The sequence below is a fragment of the Rhinoraja longicauda genome, chromosome 30, assembly GCF_053455715.1.
Source record: "Rhinoraja longicauda isolate Sanriku21f chromosome 30, sRhiLon1.1, whole genome shotgun sequence".
In the NCBI taxonomy this organism is placed as follows: domain Eukaryota; kingdom Metazoa; phylum Chordata; class Chondrichthyes; order Rajiformes; family Arhynchobatidae; genus Rhinoraja; species Rhinoraja longicauda.
Window position 1 is genome coordinate 16,730,022 of NC_135982.1, and position 15,000 is coordinate 16,745,021.

At 44.6% G+C, this 15,000-nt stretch overlaps 1 protein-coding gene across 6 annotated transcripts in view; it reads right to left on the minus strand.

Annotated features, from left to right (window-relative positions):
• Positions 1 to 15,000, minus strand: part of disp3 (dispatched RND transporter family member 3) — a 374,656-nt gene that overhangs the window by 132,633 nt on the left and 227,023 nt on the right. For all 6 annotated transcript variants that reach the window (XM_078425714.1, XM_078425713.1, XM_078425711.1 and 3 more), the window contains one exon: positions 12,539 to 12,758. In XM_078425714.1, the coding sequence (XP_078281840.1) occupies positions 12,539 to 12,758 (220 nt within the window). The remainder of the gene's footprint in view (positions 1 to 12,538; positions 12,759 to 15,000) is intronic.

The following is a 15,000-nucleotide window of genomic DNA, read 5'->3' on the forward strand; positions in this document are numbered from 1 at the left end:
CTGACAAAATAAATTCCTCCTCATCTCCTTCCGAAAGGAACGTCTTTTAATTCTGAGGCTGTGACCTCTAGTCCTAGACTCTCTCACTGGTGGAAGCATCCTCTCCACATCCTCTCCATTGTGGGTGTAGGGGGGGAAGCACCTTTAAGTTGGAATGGAGAAAGTAAAAGGGTGCTTGCCTTACAAGAGAGATCGAACAATGCAAATGGTGGCGATGATTTGTTAACAGTAACTGACCTGCCTGGATGAAGTGTAATTATAAGGGCGCTAATGTGGACAGTGAAGTGAGAAACATAAAATTCCATTGGGACCACGAGATACAGAGCCCCAAATATGAAATAAAAGAATATGGGAGAAATATCCAGCAGGTCAGACAGCATTTGCAAAGAAAAATAAAATAAACAGTCTATCTAAATGTTTATACTGTCGATAATACCAGTAATTTCCACATTTTGGAATTAATACCCATTAATTCCCACCACCCCAGGTGCAATACTCACTTTGATGTAGATAACTTCCAAAATTGCAAAGGAATTTTGACAAGTGTGTAAAATCGAGTTTAATGGGTCATTGGGATAATAGCAGGAGTTCTGAGTGGTGTTGCCCTGAAAGGGAAAACTGATGGGACAATAGACAATAGACAATAGACAATAGGTGCAGGAGTAGGCCATTCAGCCCTTCGAGCCAGCACCGCCATTCAATGCGATCATGGCTGATCACTCTCAATCAGTACCCCGTTCCTGCCTTCTCCCCATACCCCCTCACTCCGCTATCCTTAAGAGCTCTATCCAGCTCTCTCTTGAAAGCATCCAACGAACTGGCCTCCACTGCCTTCTGAGGCAGAGAATTCCACACCTTCACCACTCTCTGACTGAAAAAGTTCTTCCTCATCTCCGTTCTAAATGGCCTACCCCTTATTCTAAAACTGTGGCCCCTTGTTCTGGACTCCCCCAACATTGGGAACATGTTTCCTGCCTCTAATGTGTCCAATCCCCTAATTATCTTATATGTTTCAATAAGATCCCCCCTCATCCTTCTAAATTCCAGTGTATGCAAGCCCAATCGCTCCAGCCTTTCAACATACGACAGTCCCGCCATTCCGGGAATTAACCTAGTGAACCTACGCTGCACGCCCTCCATAGCAAGAATATCCTTCCTCAAATTTGGAGACCAAAATTGCACACAGTACTCCAGGTGCGGTCACACCAGGGCCCGGTACAACTGTAGAAGGACCTCTTTGCTCCTATACTCAACTCCTCTTGTTACGAAGGCCAACATTCCATTGGCTTTCTTCACTGCCTGCTGTACCTGCATGCTTCCTTTCATTGACTGATGCACTAGGACACCCAGATCTCGTTGAACTCCCCCTCCTCCTAACTTGACACCATTCAGATAATAATCTGCCTTTCTATTCTTACTTCCAAAGTGAATAACCTCACACTTATCTACATTAAACTGCATCTGCCATGTATCCGCCCACTCACACAACCTGTCCAAGTCACCCTGCAGCCTTATTGCATCTTCCTCACAATTCACACTACCCCCCAGCTTAGTATCATCTGCAAATTTGCTAATGGTACTTTTAATCCCTTCGTCTAAGTCATTGATGTATATCGTAAATAGCTGGGGTCCCAGCACCGAACCTTGCGGTACCCCACTGGTCACTGCCTCCCATTCCGAAAGGGACCCATTTATCCCCACTCTTTGCTTTCTGTCTGTCAACCAATTTTCTATCCATGTCAGTACCCTACCCCCAATACCATGTGCCCTAATTTTGCCCACTAATCTCCTATGTGGGACCTTGTCGAAGGCTTTCTGAAAGTCGAGGTACACCACATCCACTGACTCTCCCTTGTCAATTTTCCTAGTTACATCCTCAAAAAATTCCAGTAGATTTGTCAAGCATGATTTCCCCTTCGTAAATCCATGCTGACTCGGAATGATCCCGTTACTGCTATCCAAATGCTCAGCAATTTCGTCTTTTATAATTGACTCCAGCATCTTCCCCACCACTGATGTCAGACTAACTGGTCTATAATTACCCGTTTTCTCTCTCCCTCCTTTCTTAAAAAGTGGGATAACATTTGCTATCCTCCAATCCACAGGAACTGATCCTGAATCTATAGAACATTGAAAAATGATCTCCAATGCTTCCACTATTTCTAGAGCCACCTCCTTAAGTACTCTGGGATGCAGACCATCAGGCCCTGGGGATTTATCAGCCTTCAGTCCCATCAGTCTACCCAAAACCATTTCCTGCCTAATGTGGATTTCCTTCAGTTCCTCCATCACCCTAGGTTCTCCGGCCCCTAGAACATTTGGGAGATTGTGTGTATCTTCCTCAGTGAAGACAGATCCAAAGTAACGGTTTAACTCGTCTGCCATTTCTTTGTTCCCCATAATAAATTCCCCTGCTTCTGTCTTCAAGGGACCCACATTTGCCTTGACTATTTTTTTCCTCTTCACGTACCTAAAAAAACTTTTGCTATCCTCCTTTATATTATTGGCTAGTTTACCCTCGTACCTCATCTTTTCTCCCCGTATTGCCTTTTTAGTTAACTTTTGTTGCTCTTTAAAAGAGTCCCAATCCTCTGTCTTCCCACTCTTCTTTGCTATGTTATACTTCCTCTCCTTAATTTTTATGCTGTCCCTGACTTCCCTTGTCAGCCACAGGTGTCTCTTACTCCCCTTAGAGTCTTTCCACCTCTTTGGAATAAATTGATCCTGCAACCTCTGCATTATTCCCAGGAATACCTGCCATTGCTGTTCTACCGTCTTCCCTGCTAGGGCCTCCTTCCAATCAATTTTGGCCAGCTCCTGCCTCATGCCTCTGTAATCCCCTTTGCTATACTGTAATACCGACACTTCCGATTTTCCCTTCTGCCTTTCCATTTGCAGAGTAAAACTTATCATGTTGTGATCACTGCCTCCTAATGGCTCTTTTACCTCTAGTCCCCTTATCAGATCAGGATCATTACACAACACTAAATCCAGAATTGCCTTCTCCCTGGTAGGCTCCAGTACAAGCTGTTCTAAGAATCCATCTCGAAGGCACTCTACAAACTCTCTTTCCTGGGGTCCATTTCCAACCTGATTTTCCCAGTCTACCTGCATGTTGAAATCTCCCATAACCACCGTAGCATTACATTTTTGACACGCCAATTTTATCTCCTGATTCAACTTGCACCCTATGTCGAGGCTACTGTTTGGGGGCCTATAGATAACTCCCATTAGGGTCTTTTTACCCTTACAATTTCTCATTTCTATCCATACTGATTCAACATCTCCTGATTCTATGTCACCCCTTGCAAGGGAATGAATATCATTCCTTACCATCAGAGCAACCCCACCCCCTCTGCCCACCTGTCTGTCTTTTCTATACGTTGTGTACCCCTGAATATTCAGTTCCCAGCCCTGGTCCTCTTGTAGCCATGTCTCAGTGATCCCTACAACATCATACTTGCCCATGACTAACTGAGCCTCAAGCTCATCCACTTTATTTTTTATACTACGCGCATTTAAGTACAACACTTTAACTTCTGTATTTACCTCCCCTCTCACATCGTTCACAATTGGCCCTGCCCTTAATTTCTTTTCCCCTCTAGAACTTCTGTTCCCATTCTTCCGAGAGTCTTTTGCAATATCTCCTGTATTTCCTTTTACCTCATCTTCATATTCACAATTTGTTAACCCCTCCCCCCCACTACTTAGTTTAAAGCCACAGGTGTCACACTAGCAAACCTGTTCAGGGTGATCGGGCATCAAAAGTGTGCAGGTTTAGAACAGTGAAATGTTTCCACTACAAAAGAGGACTGAAGCATCAGTGTGCAAATCTGAATCCGGAATAAAGTCAGGAAAATAGGTTCCCAATGCAGATTCTACCCGGAAAACAGAATTTGCTTTTGCAGCGATTAACAATGGTCCCAGAGGTAATTTCAAGCTGGCTGCAAGCACACGTACTATTGTGTGTATGCCTGTGGGTATATCCCAGTGTTTCAAATCTCACAGCAAACATTACTGTGTTCAGTTAATGTGCGGCACGGTGGCGCAGTGGTAGAGTTGCTGCCTTACAGCACTTGCTACGCCTGAGATCCGGGTTCGATCCCGACTACGGGAGCCGTCTGGAGTTTGTACGTTCTCCGCGTGACCGCGTGGGTTTTTTTCCGAGATCTTTAGTTTCCTCCCACACTCCACAGACGTACAGGTTTGCAGGTTACTTGGCTTGGTATAAATGTAAATTGTCCCCAGTGTGTGTAGGGGAATGTTAATGTGTGAGGATTGCTGTTCGTTGTGCACTCGGTTGGCCGAAGGGCCTGTTTCAGCGCTGTATCTCTAAACTAAACTAACTATGGACAGACAGAGTGACCATGGGAACATTGGTTAACATGACGGGTAAGTTATTTTACTTCAGAAATTCAGTAACTCTAGAGGGGTGAGTGACTTTTTTTCCTGCTTCATAAAATAACAGGCTAGTTAAGGAATGCTGATACTATAGAACTTTACATTTACTCCTATATTACAGAACATATCTTATACAAATTATATTAATTGGTGAGCCTTCTTTCTCGGGAAGAATGACCTACAAATCTTCAATATATTATCCGGTCTTGCTGCATCTGGATGTAGACTGTTTCAATATCCGAGGAGACTCTGCTGGCTCTCATATAAAAAAAACATTCTCCCATTAATTTTCACTGTAACCTATTCTCACAAATTCCCCAAATCTAGAAAAAGAACAACTCAGTACTTCTAGGACTACTTACTGAACAGTGTCAACCAGTCCCAGCCACACGTTCTGGTACCACCATCCCAGTACACAGGGCCCCAAGCTCTGTTCATCCATACCTTGATTTAACACCAGGAGACCTGCATTTAGTAAGAAGCTAGCTGTTTTTCTAACCACCTTTGTTGACCAAAAACAGCAAAATGCAAAACAAAATTCGTAAGCCCAATGCTCATCTTTGCAGGTGTAAAACCAGTATTTGCGATTTGAATTTTGCTCCAAGCAACTCTTTAAATGTGGTTACTTAAAACTAAAACAATCATTAATACTTTCGACTTCACTTTAGAGAAACAGTGCAGAGAGAGGCCCTTCGGCTCCCCGAGTCCACGCCGACCAGTGATCCCCATTACACTAACGCTATCCTACGCACTAGGGACAATTTACAATTTTACCGAAACCAATGATACGTCTTTGGATTAATCCCACAACAAAAACTGGATTACAGTGAAAATATAATCATATTGCAGCTGAATTTTACTAACGGTTGCCTGGTAAATTCAAAAACAGCTCACCAAATTTAGAATGAGGAAAAATAAAAATATGCATTATAATCAAGGAATGATGATAACATGTTCATACCTTGCCTTTTGTTAGGTTGTTTTGGCCATTTATAATTGCAATCATCTTTCACAACAGCAAAGGACTGTGCATGCAATGTAGCTAGGTATGCAGAACATAATTGGTAATTTCCAGCAACATTTTTTAGTTGATAAATCAAAAGTACCAATGGGGATTTAAAATAAATTACTTTTACAGTATTTAAAACGATCTGCAAACAGCAAAGAACATAAGAAATCAATAGGAAGGTGACCTTGAAGTACAAACGGACAAAATACTCTCAACAACCAGTGAATGTGAACTTTACCCAATTATTTTCAGGTCATGTGTTTTCATAGTATTTCTATATCGGGCCTCGGGGAAAGACTGCAGAGATGTTTAGTTTAATTTAGAGATACAGTGTGGAAACAGGCCCTTCGGCCCACCGAGTCCGCGCCGACAAGAAATAAAGCATATCCTTATTGTAAGCAATTAGACAAAAGTAAAACATGCAAGATGCTGAACAACTGTCATAAATAAATAGTAGTCGAGTTGGTGCCTTACAGCACCAGAGACCCGGCTTCGACCCTGACTATGGGTGCTATTTGTATAGGGTTTGCACATTCTCCTCAGGACCTGCGTGGGTTTTCTCCAGGTGCTCAGATTTCCTCCCACCTTCCAAAGACATACAGGTTTGTAGGCTAATTGGCTTGGTAAATTTGTATATTGCCCCTAGTGTGTGTACGATAGTGTTAGCATGCGGGGATCGCTGGTCGGCGCGGACTCGGCATGGGTTGTAGGGCATGTTTCTCTAAACGAAACTAAACCAAACGTTAGAAATAATCAACCCAGGCAGCATCGTGACCCAAAAGCAGGCTGTGCATGAGATGGAGATGTTCATTAGTGGGCCAGAGGAATGAATTGGACTGCCTGCCCCATTAAGCCTTCCCCGCATCTTCACATTTGTTTGCTCCTTGTAAAGAGTGCAATTTGAAATGCTGTCTGTGTGGAGTTTGCATGTTCTTACTATGAGGGTAGGTTTCCCCTGAGTGATCTGCTTTCCTCCCCATGTAATAAATATGTGCTGGTGGTAGGTTCACTTTCTGCTGCAAATTGCCAAGGGTAAGTAGCAAAATAATCAAAGTAGAGTTAACGGCCATGTGCGAAAGACAATAAGTGGTAGGCGTGCAGGGACAGAGAATGGAAGGGACTGCACTCCTGGGAGATTACATGGGGCTGAAGGGCCTCCTTCAGTTTTGCATTGCAATCTGCATTCTTCTGCACAGTGAGCTGGGGTTTCAGTTTAACAATATCTTAGGGATGGGTCTTCCAACAACATTGCATTATCCTGGTGATAGACACAAAAAGCTGGAGTAACGCAGGAAGTCAGGCAGCTTCTCTGGAGAAAGGAAATAGGTGACGTTTCGGGTCGAGACCCTGCATCAGACCGGATAGTGCACTATCCTGGTACTGTACAGTCTAAGTGGCAGCCGAAAGACTGGTGTAATATCTCTCTGTGATATGTCCATGTGTTGTGACAGCAAAGAATGCACCCAACTCATAGCCCATCTACTCAGCCCAAGACAACTGGCATGTCATATTACATTTGGCATGCATGGTCATCTTTCCAAAGTTTCAAGCACTGGTACCACACAGTGTGGCACCGTGGAGCAGCTGGTAGAACCACTATCTCACAACACCAGAGACTCAGGTTTGCTCCTGATCTCAGCTGCTGTCTGCGTGGAATTTACACGTTCTCCCTGTGACTGCATGGGTTTCCTCCGGGTGCTCTGGCTTCCTCCCAAAGACGTGTGATTATTTAGGTTAAACAGCCTCTGTAAATTGTCCTTAATGTGTCGGAAGTGGATGCAAAAGTGCAATAACATGGAGCTAGTATAAACGGGTGATGGATGGTCAGCATGGACTCAGCAGGCTGAAGGCCCTGTCTCCATACTGTATCAATCCATTCTCAATTTATACAGATATAATTGTACAGTTGTCTGCCTCAAGTATGCAAATCTTATGACAGCCATCATTACTACTGCATGTTATTCATCTGAACTTGGCTTGTACAAGGTCACCAGACGAACGAACCGGACTGCGTTACAGCCAAACGTGGCAACTGGTGCAAACTCAGCGACACAAACCATTTTGTCACTCAAACTGAGCCCTCAAAGACATTTCCTATCTCTCCGGTCTCCAGTAAACTCGGACCAAGTGAAGGTCTCAGAGTGAAGGTCTCAAACTGAGCCCTCAAAGACATTTCGTATCACTGCGGTCCCCAGTAAACCCGGACCGAGTGAAGGTTTCATTGTTCGGTGGCATTCTGGAATGTTCCCTGTTGATTTGAGCTGGGAATTTCCGGTTCCCAGGCAGCTCTGCAGATTCATGCCATCCTCTCACTCAGCAGTCACAGCGGAGTAGAATCTCTAATTGGTCCCTTTGAAGGATTGGCTTGAGTGACATTTCTCGTGCTCAGTAACTCACTGGGTTGAAACTACAATCTGAACCGCGCTCACTTATGAATACTGAACTGCTTCTTCCCAAGTTCTTCGGTTTTATATTAAAGTAACGCAGAAGACATTTTAAATTTTGTAGCAGCCTTTTTTTTTCTTTCACTGTCCTCATGGACAACTTCTCGTTGCTGGCCTTTCAAGGTCAAGAGCCTGGCAAAGTGGCTGCTCAGGGTTAATAACTTACAAGTTTCATCCAAGTAATAATGTATTAACTTTTAAATTGCTTCAGAGAGATATTCTGATCAGTCGACATTTTAGCAAATTGCAGGCACCAGTCGGTTTGATTTAGTGCAATATTAATATTTATAGTGGATTTGCTTTTAACGATGTGCCAAATCATCTGACATTCCCACGACTTCTCTATGTCACAGGATAATTCATTACTGGATATTATTTTACTATTACAAGGAACGTTTATTCTCTGCCAAGCTCTCCCAAGAAACCGTTCAGTATTCCTTCATTGTGCAGACACGATCTCCCCTGGCTCAGGGATCCATTTAAAAAGCAAATGATGGATGCTAATCGTCCTACCACTGTCCTGTCAGCATTCATGTGAGCGCTGTGGAGAGAATGACTGCACACCAAGGAGAAGGGGGTGAAACAAAGAGATCAGCGCTGTGGAACCACGGCAGAGCTTATGGCATGGGTAACTGAATATAAAGTGCATAAAAGGCGCAGTGAAGGAGAATCTGAGCACAGTATGTGTGTGGAGTGGGCTTCTTTTCATGCCATTACTAAACATTCCCCTGAAAATAATTTCCCCCAATCTATAACCTTCCGTAATTCAGCTCTCTTTTAATCGATGTTAGCTTAAACCTCTCAAGAGCAAAAACGAGAGCCCAGAGACAGCAAGCTCAACGTGTATCAATAAAAGGAAAAGCAACGTTTCAACATGCTGGAAATACCCAGCAGGTTATGAGGAACTCACCAGCTCAATATTTGAACCATCTCCGATTATCTCGACACAACATAGATTCATATGAGGGAGGTGACTGAACACATCTTGCCCACGCACCTGCAAATATTCTACTGGAGGACCCGGGTGGAGGGACCGGCGTGAAGAACAATGGGGGACGCGGTGTGGAGGGACCGCCGTGAAGAACAATGGGGACCCGGGGTGGAGGGACTGTCGTGAGGGACGGTGGGAGAACAATGGAGGAGCCGGCATGGAGGAACCACCATGAAGGACAATGGGGACCCAGCCTAGGGGGACCACCTTGAAGGACAATGGGGACCCAGCCTAGGGGGACCACCTTGAAGGACAATGGGGACCCAGCCTAGGGGGACCACTGTGAAGGACAATGGAGGACCCGGCATGGGGGGACCGCCATGACGGACGGTGGGAAAACAAAGGGGGACCCAGAGTGGAAGGGGGGGGGGGGGGGCACTCCAGTTTAGAATCCTCTCCCCAGCGGATAAACGTTTGTTTGTTCGTTCATTCTGGTGAAGGTGCTGCGCACACGGCAGCCAGCCAACAGTCACGTGTCTTTTTCTTGCCATTTTTAATTTTTCACTTTTCACTTTTAATTTCAAATTTGCGTGTATCTTGCTGTGTTTCATGACTGGTGGCAGACCAATTTACCTACGGGGATGAACAAAGTTGTATCGTATCGTATCCTGTCTTGTCGTACAGCGTCACAGAACCTAAACATTTCGTGAGAATGCTTTCAAGAATCTGCTCTTTCGTCTCCTCACACAGAATTTAATGTGGTGGAAAGGAAGAACTTCAAAGGCTGGAAATCCGAAATGAAAATGGAAAATGCTGGCGGCACTCAGCAGGTCGGGCAGCAACTGGTTGGCTGCCAGCGACTAGCGGAGTTCCGCAGGGCTCGATGCTGTCACCGCCGCTCTTCACGGTGTATATCAATGATTTGGACGAGGGGATCGAAGGCTTTTGTGGCCAAGTTTGCAGATGATACGAAGATAGGTGGAGGGGCAGGTAGTGCAGAGAAAGCAGGGACTCCGCAGAAGGACTTGGACAGGTTGGGAGAGTCGGCTGAGAAGTGGCAGATGAAATACAGTGCAGCAAAGTGTGGAGTCATACACTTTGGTAGTAGGAATAAAGGCATAGACCATCTTGTAAATGGGGAGAGAATTCAGAAATCAGGGGTGCAAAGGGACTTGTGAGGGCTGGTGCAGGATTCCCAAAAATTGAATCGGAAGGCAAGTGCAATGTTAGCATTTATTTTGAGAGGATTAGAATATAATGTTACGCTGAGCCTCAATAAGGCACTGGTCAGACCACATTTGAACTCTTGTGAGCAGTTTTGGCCCCATATTTGAGGAAGGATGTGCTGGCGTGGAGAGGGTAAAGAGGAGGTTTACAAAAATGATTCCAGGAATGATTGGGTTAACATATGATAAACAATTGACGGCACTGGGCCTGTACTCACTGGAGTTTTAAAGGATGAGGGGAGACCTCATTGAAACTTACCGAATAGTAAAAGGCCTGGATAGAGTGGATGTGGAGAGGATGCTTCCACTAGTGGGAGTGTCTAGGACCAGAGGCCGGAGCCTCAGAATACAAGGATGTGCCTTTAGAAAGGAAATGAGGAGGAATGTCTTCAGTTAGAGGGTGGTGAATCTGTGGAATTCATTGCCACAGATGGCTGTAGACAGAGGCCAAGTCAGTGGATATTTTTAAGTCAGAGATTGACAGATTCTTGATTAGCAAAGTTGTCAGGGGTTATGGTGAGAAGGCAGGAGAATGGGGTTGAGAGGGAAAGATAGATCAGCCATGATTAAATGGTGGAGTAGACTTGATGGGCCGAATGGCCTATTTCTGCTCCTAGAACTTATGAACTGTGGAGAGAGAAGCAGCATTTCAAGTTAAGCTTAAACATTAACTCTCTCCACTGATGCTGCCTGACCTCCTGAATAATTCAAGCATTTTTTCCTATTATTTCTGAATTCCATGTCATTTATTGATGAGAAGTGAAACCTCCTACCTCTCTGTCTTGGTTCACCACGTGACGCCCTTGCTCTAGTGATGCAGTTTACTTTGAAGTAGGGTTGTGAAGTTACTTTTTGTACAATGCGTACAATCGTGCTCACTTTCTCCAAGACGAAAAAACCCTTAACCTTTCTTCACATTGCCAACACCTGTGAAACAGGAGATCTCCCTTGTGGATTCTGTTCTGGATTGGAGCTCCCTGGAGTTGCATTTAAAAGATGACCACGTTAAAATTACAACCTTCCGGGGAAAAATTAATTTTGCAATTTTAACTACTATAGTCAACATGGAGGCCTAGTCATCACTGTAGAAAATAGTCAACTTCCCTCCTTGATTCTAATGCTCCCCGACTGCCAAAACCTGATCAATATAACCGTTGACAGCCGGTTTGGAGTTAGCACGTTTTTACCATTGTTAATGTGATAGATATGGAAACATCGAATATAGGTGCAGGAGTAGGCCATTCAGCCCTTCCAGCCTGCACCGCCATACAATATGATCATGGCTGATCATCCAGAATCAGTACCCCATTCCTGCTTTCTCCCCCATATCCCTTGATTCCGTTAGCCCTAAGAGCTCTATCTAACACACCCTCTGAACAGCCCACTCAGCCACCAGTCTGGGAACATCATTGTTTAGATACTGTTACAATAACACAGTTATCATTTTACCGCATGCCAAACAGCTAAAGGGATGCCACCATTTCAGGGGAATTGAAGTTACAGTGGTTAAGTTACTGGACTGGCATCTAACAGCTTGAACTATTGATATTGAACTATTGAAGGATGTTGTTCAAATCCCACCCAGGCAACTGGCAAATTTCAAGTCATTCCATCAATCTAGAATAAATTCAATAATTGGAATCATAACTATCAGATTGTCATTAAAAACCTGCCTGTTTCATTAATCTGTCCTTCAGGGGTGCAAATCTGCCTCCTTTCCCCAGTTTGGCCAATCTGGATGGCACAGACACTAATACTGCTGCCACACAGCCCCAGTGACACGGGTTTACTTTCAACCTTCGATGTTGTCGTAGAGTCATAGAGTCTTACCGCGTGGAAACAGGACCTTCAGCCCAACTTGCCCACACCAGCCAACATGTCCCATCTACACTATCCCCAAATGCCTGCATTTGACCCATATCCCTCTAAACCCGTCTTATCCATATACCTGTCGAAATGTTTCGTAAACGTTGCGATTGTACCTGCCTCAACTACCTCCTCTGGCAGCTCGTTCCATACGCCCACCACCCTTTGTGTGAAAAAGGGCGGCACGGTGGCGCAGCGGTAGAGTTGCTGCCTTACAGCGAATGCAGCGCCGGAGACTCAGGTTCGATCCTGACTACGGGCGCCGTCTGTACGGAGTTTGTACGTTCTCCCCGTGACCTACATGGGTTTTCTCTGGGATCTTCGGTTTCCTCCCACACTCCAAAGACGTGCAGGTATGTAGGTTAATTGGCTGGGCAAATGTAAAAATTGTCCCTAGTGTGTGTAGGTTAGTGTTAATGTGCAGGGATCGCTGGGCGGCGCAGACTCGGTGGGCCGAAGGGCCTGTTTCCGCGCTCTAAATCGAAAAAAAATCTAAAAAGTTACCCCTCAGGTTCCTATTAAATCATACCCCCCCATCTTAAACCTATGTCCTCTGTACAGACTGTGCAGAGTTTGCACATTCTGTCTTAAGATAAATAATGTGCAGGCTGCCATTGGAATCAATACTTCTCTCAAACAGAATTGCACTTAATTGACTCACTCTGTGGACTGTGAGGATAATAGATCCACGTAGGAAATCACAAATTCCTGAAACTTTTTGTGTTGTTCTTCCCACCGATCATCCACGGAGTAGTAATTGGGGAGTGGGGCTCCGAACAGAATCTCACTCCGAAGCAGTGAACTCTTCATGTTTTCCACTGTGAGGCCTTCATCGACGTACCAGTAAAACTCAGGGTGAGTAATAGCCAGCTGGAGTGAGCCTGCCGAACACAAAGACACAGATATCATAGCCACATAATGAGCAAAACAATACGGGCAGCGCAGCGGTAGAGTTGCAGCTTTACAACGCTTACAGCGCCAGAGATCCGGGTTCGATCCTGGCTATGGGGGTGCTTCTCTGTACAGAGTTTGTACGTTCTCCTGTGTGTGGGAGAATCCACCTGCATGGGTTTTCTACAAGAACTTTGGTTTCCTCCCACACTCCAAAGACGTACAGGTTTGTAGGTTGATTGGCTTGGTATAAGTGTAAAAAATGTCCCAAATGTGGGATAGTGTTAATGTGCGGGGATCGCTGATCGGTGCGGACTTGATGGGCCGAAGGGCTTGTTTCTACTCTGTGTCTCTAAACCAAACTAAACTAAATATGCAGTATATTCTTTGTGCCTTGACCAGATTGACACACTCTGCATACAATGATGGATCACCACACTTTTCAGCTACCTATTTGTCCAAAATCAGCAGAGTCAGGGCCAGAGACCTGGGTTCGACCCTGACTACGAGTGCTGTTTGTACGGAGTTTGTACGTTCTCCCTGTGACCACATTGGTTTTCTCCGGGAGTTCTGGTTTTCTCCCACATCCCAAAAACACAGATTCATAGATTAATTGGTTTTGATTTTTAAAAAAATGTAAATTGCCCCAAGGGTATAGAATAGTGTTAATGTTGGTCGACGTAGACTCAGTGGGCCTGTTTCCACGCTAAATCTCTAAAACAAAACTAAAATAGTTGATAACTTTCTCTCAGCTATTAATTTATTATTTACCTCAACATTTTAAAAAACTTTTAACATTTTTAATTTTTTTGTAAATAATGCAAAGGTTGTGTTTTATGTACTATTCCCCAATTTGTCTGGTCTTCGCTCCGACTCTTCCTTAACCACTGGTGTCTTGTGCGAGGTGAGTCAGGGTTTAACTTGGACCTCCTCTGTATCCAGGGAGAACACGGCTTCAGAGAAATGGTCTGGAACACAAATGGAAATATTCTGCAGCAGCTGTGCAGAAGGAAACAGTTAACATTCCAGGTCATCAGAATCTGAAATGATGTGAATCATTGGACTCTTGCATTTCTCACCATAGATGCTGCCTGACTTGCCTATCTCCATTGTATTTTAGATTTTCATCTTTTACAGTATTTGCCTGCCTTTCAAGTTAGTCTGAAGAAGCTTCTCCTCCTAATTTTTATCTTTTATTCGAAACACCAAGACTTCCTCGCTGTAAGATATAGAATGAGTTGGACCAGGGCCTTAAGACAGTTTATCTTTCAAGGATGTACTATTTATCAATGTTTAAATAATACCATTAAGCCATCTTAAATGTTCTGATGTCATTCATGAAGCCCTCTTTAATGTAATGTGCCACCTTGTGTAATACCCTGTGTCATTTATACAAGACTGTATTTATTTTCTGGCTACAGAGGTTTGCAGCAAAACACAGTGATTTATGAAATCTCAATGTGCATCTGACTTACTTAAAATCCTTTACACAATACAGACTATTGATTTATATTTGTCTACATTAAAAAGGTTACTTCATTTTAAAGTCATTCATCTTGTGCTGAGAATTTTGAGTTGCCTCAGAGATGGTTGGATAAATGCAATATCAGTGCAAGGTTTTGTTCCTTTGCAATAAATTATGGTGCTTGGCCTGTGATTTACCAAGGAATTGATGCCAAAACAAGGCACGAGAGAGACAGACTCAAAATCAACTCTAATCTTGCAATCTGTTGCCTCAAATTGAAGGTAAAAAAACTTGATCTGAACGGCATCCAGAGTGGTGCACTTACCAATGCAAAGCAGATCTTCAGCCTGTTACTGAAGACCCATCTGTCTACACCGTGAGGATCCATATGTGACAAAGCAAGGGTCAACAGCAGCCTGTGCGGAATGGTGCTTTAGGACTGCAGAAATCTCTCATCACATGCCCATGGGTCAAAGCAGAGTGCAGTGTCGTGGGAATTTATAATACCGGCAGCGGCAGTGTGTTCACCCGCCCCGGGGTTGGGTCGGCCCACTGCGGACATTTCACCGTCCGGCGCGGCCTGAAATAGGCCATGGGATTTTTCTCTGCTCGGTGGGGGATTCAATGTCGGGAGCCATGACTGCCCCGACATGCAGCGGCAGCGTCTTCGCCCGCCCCAAATCGCGGGGCTAGGGTCGGCCCGCTGTGGACCTTACACCGTCCGGCACGGCCTGGCAACTTCAACAGCCTGACCGCGGGAGAAGACG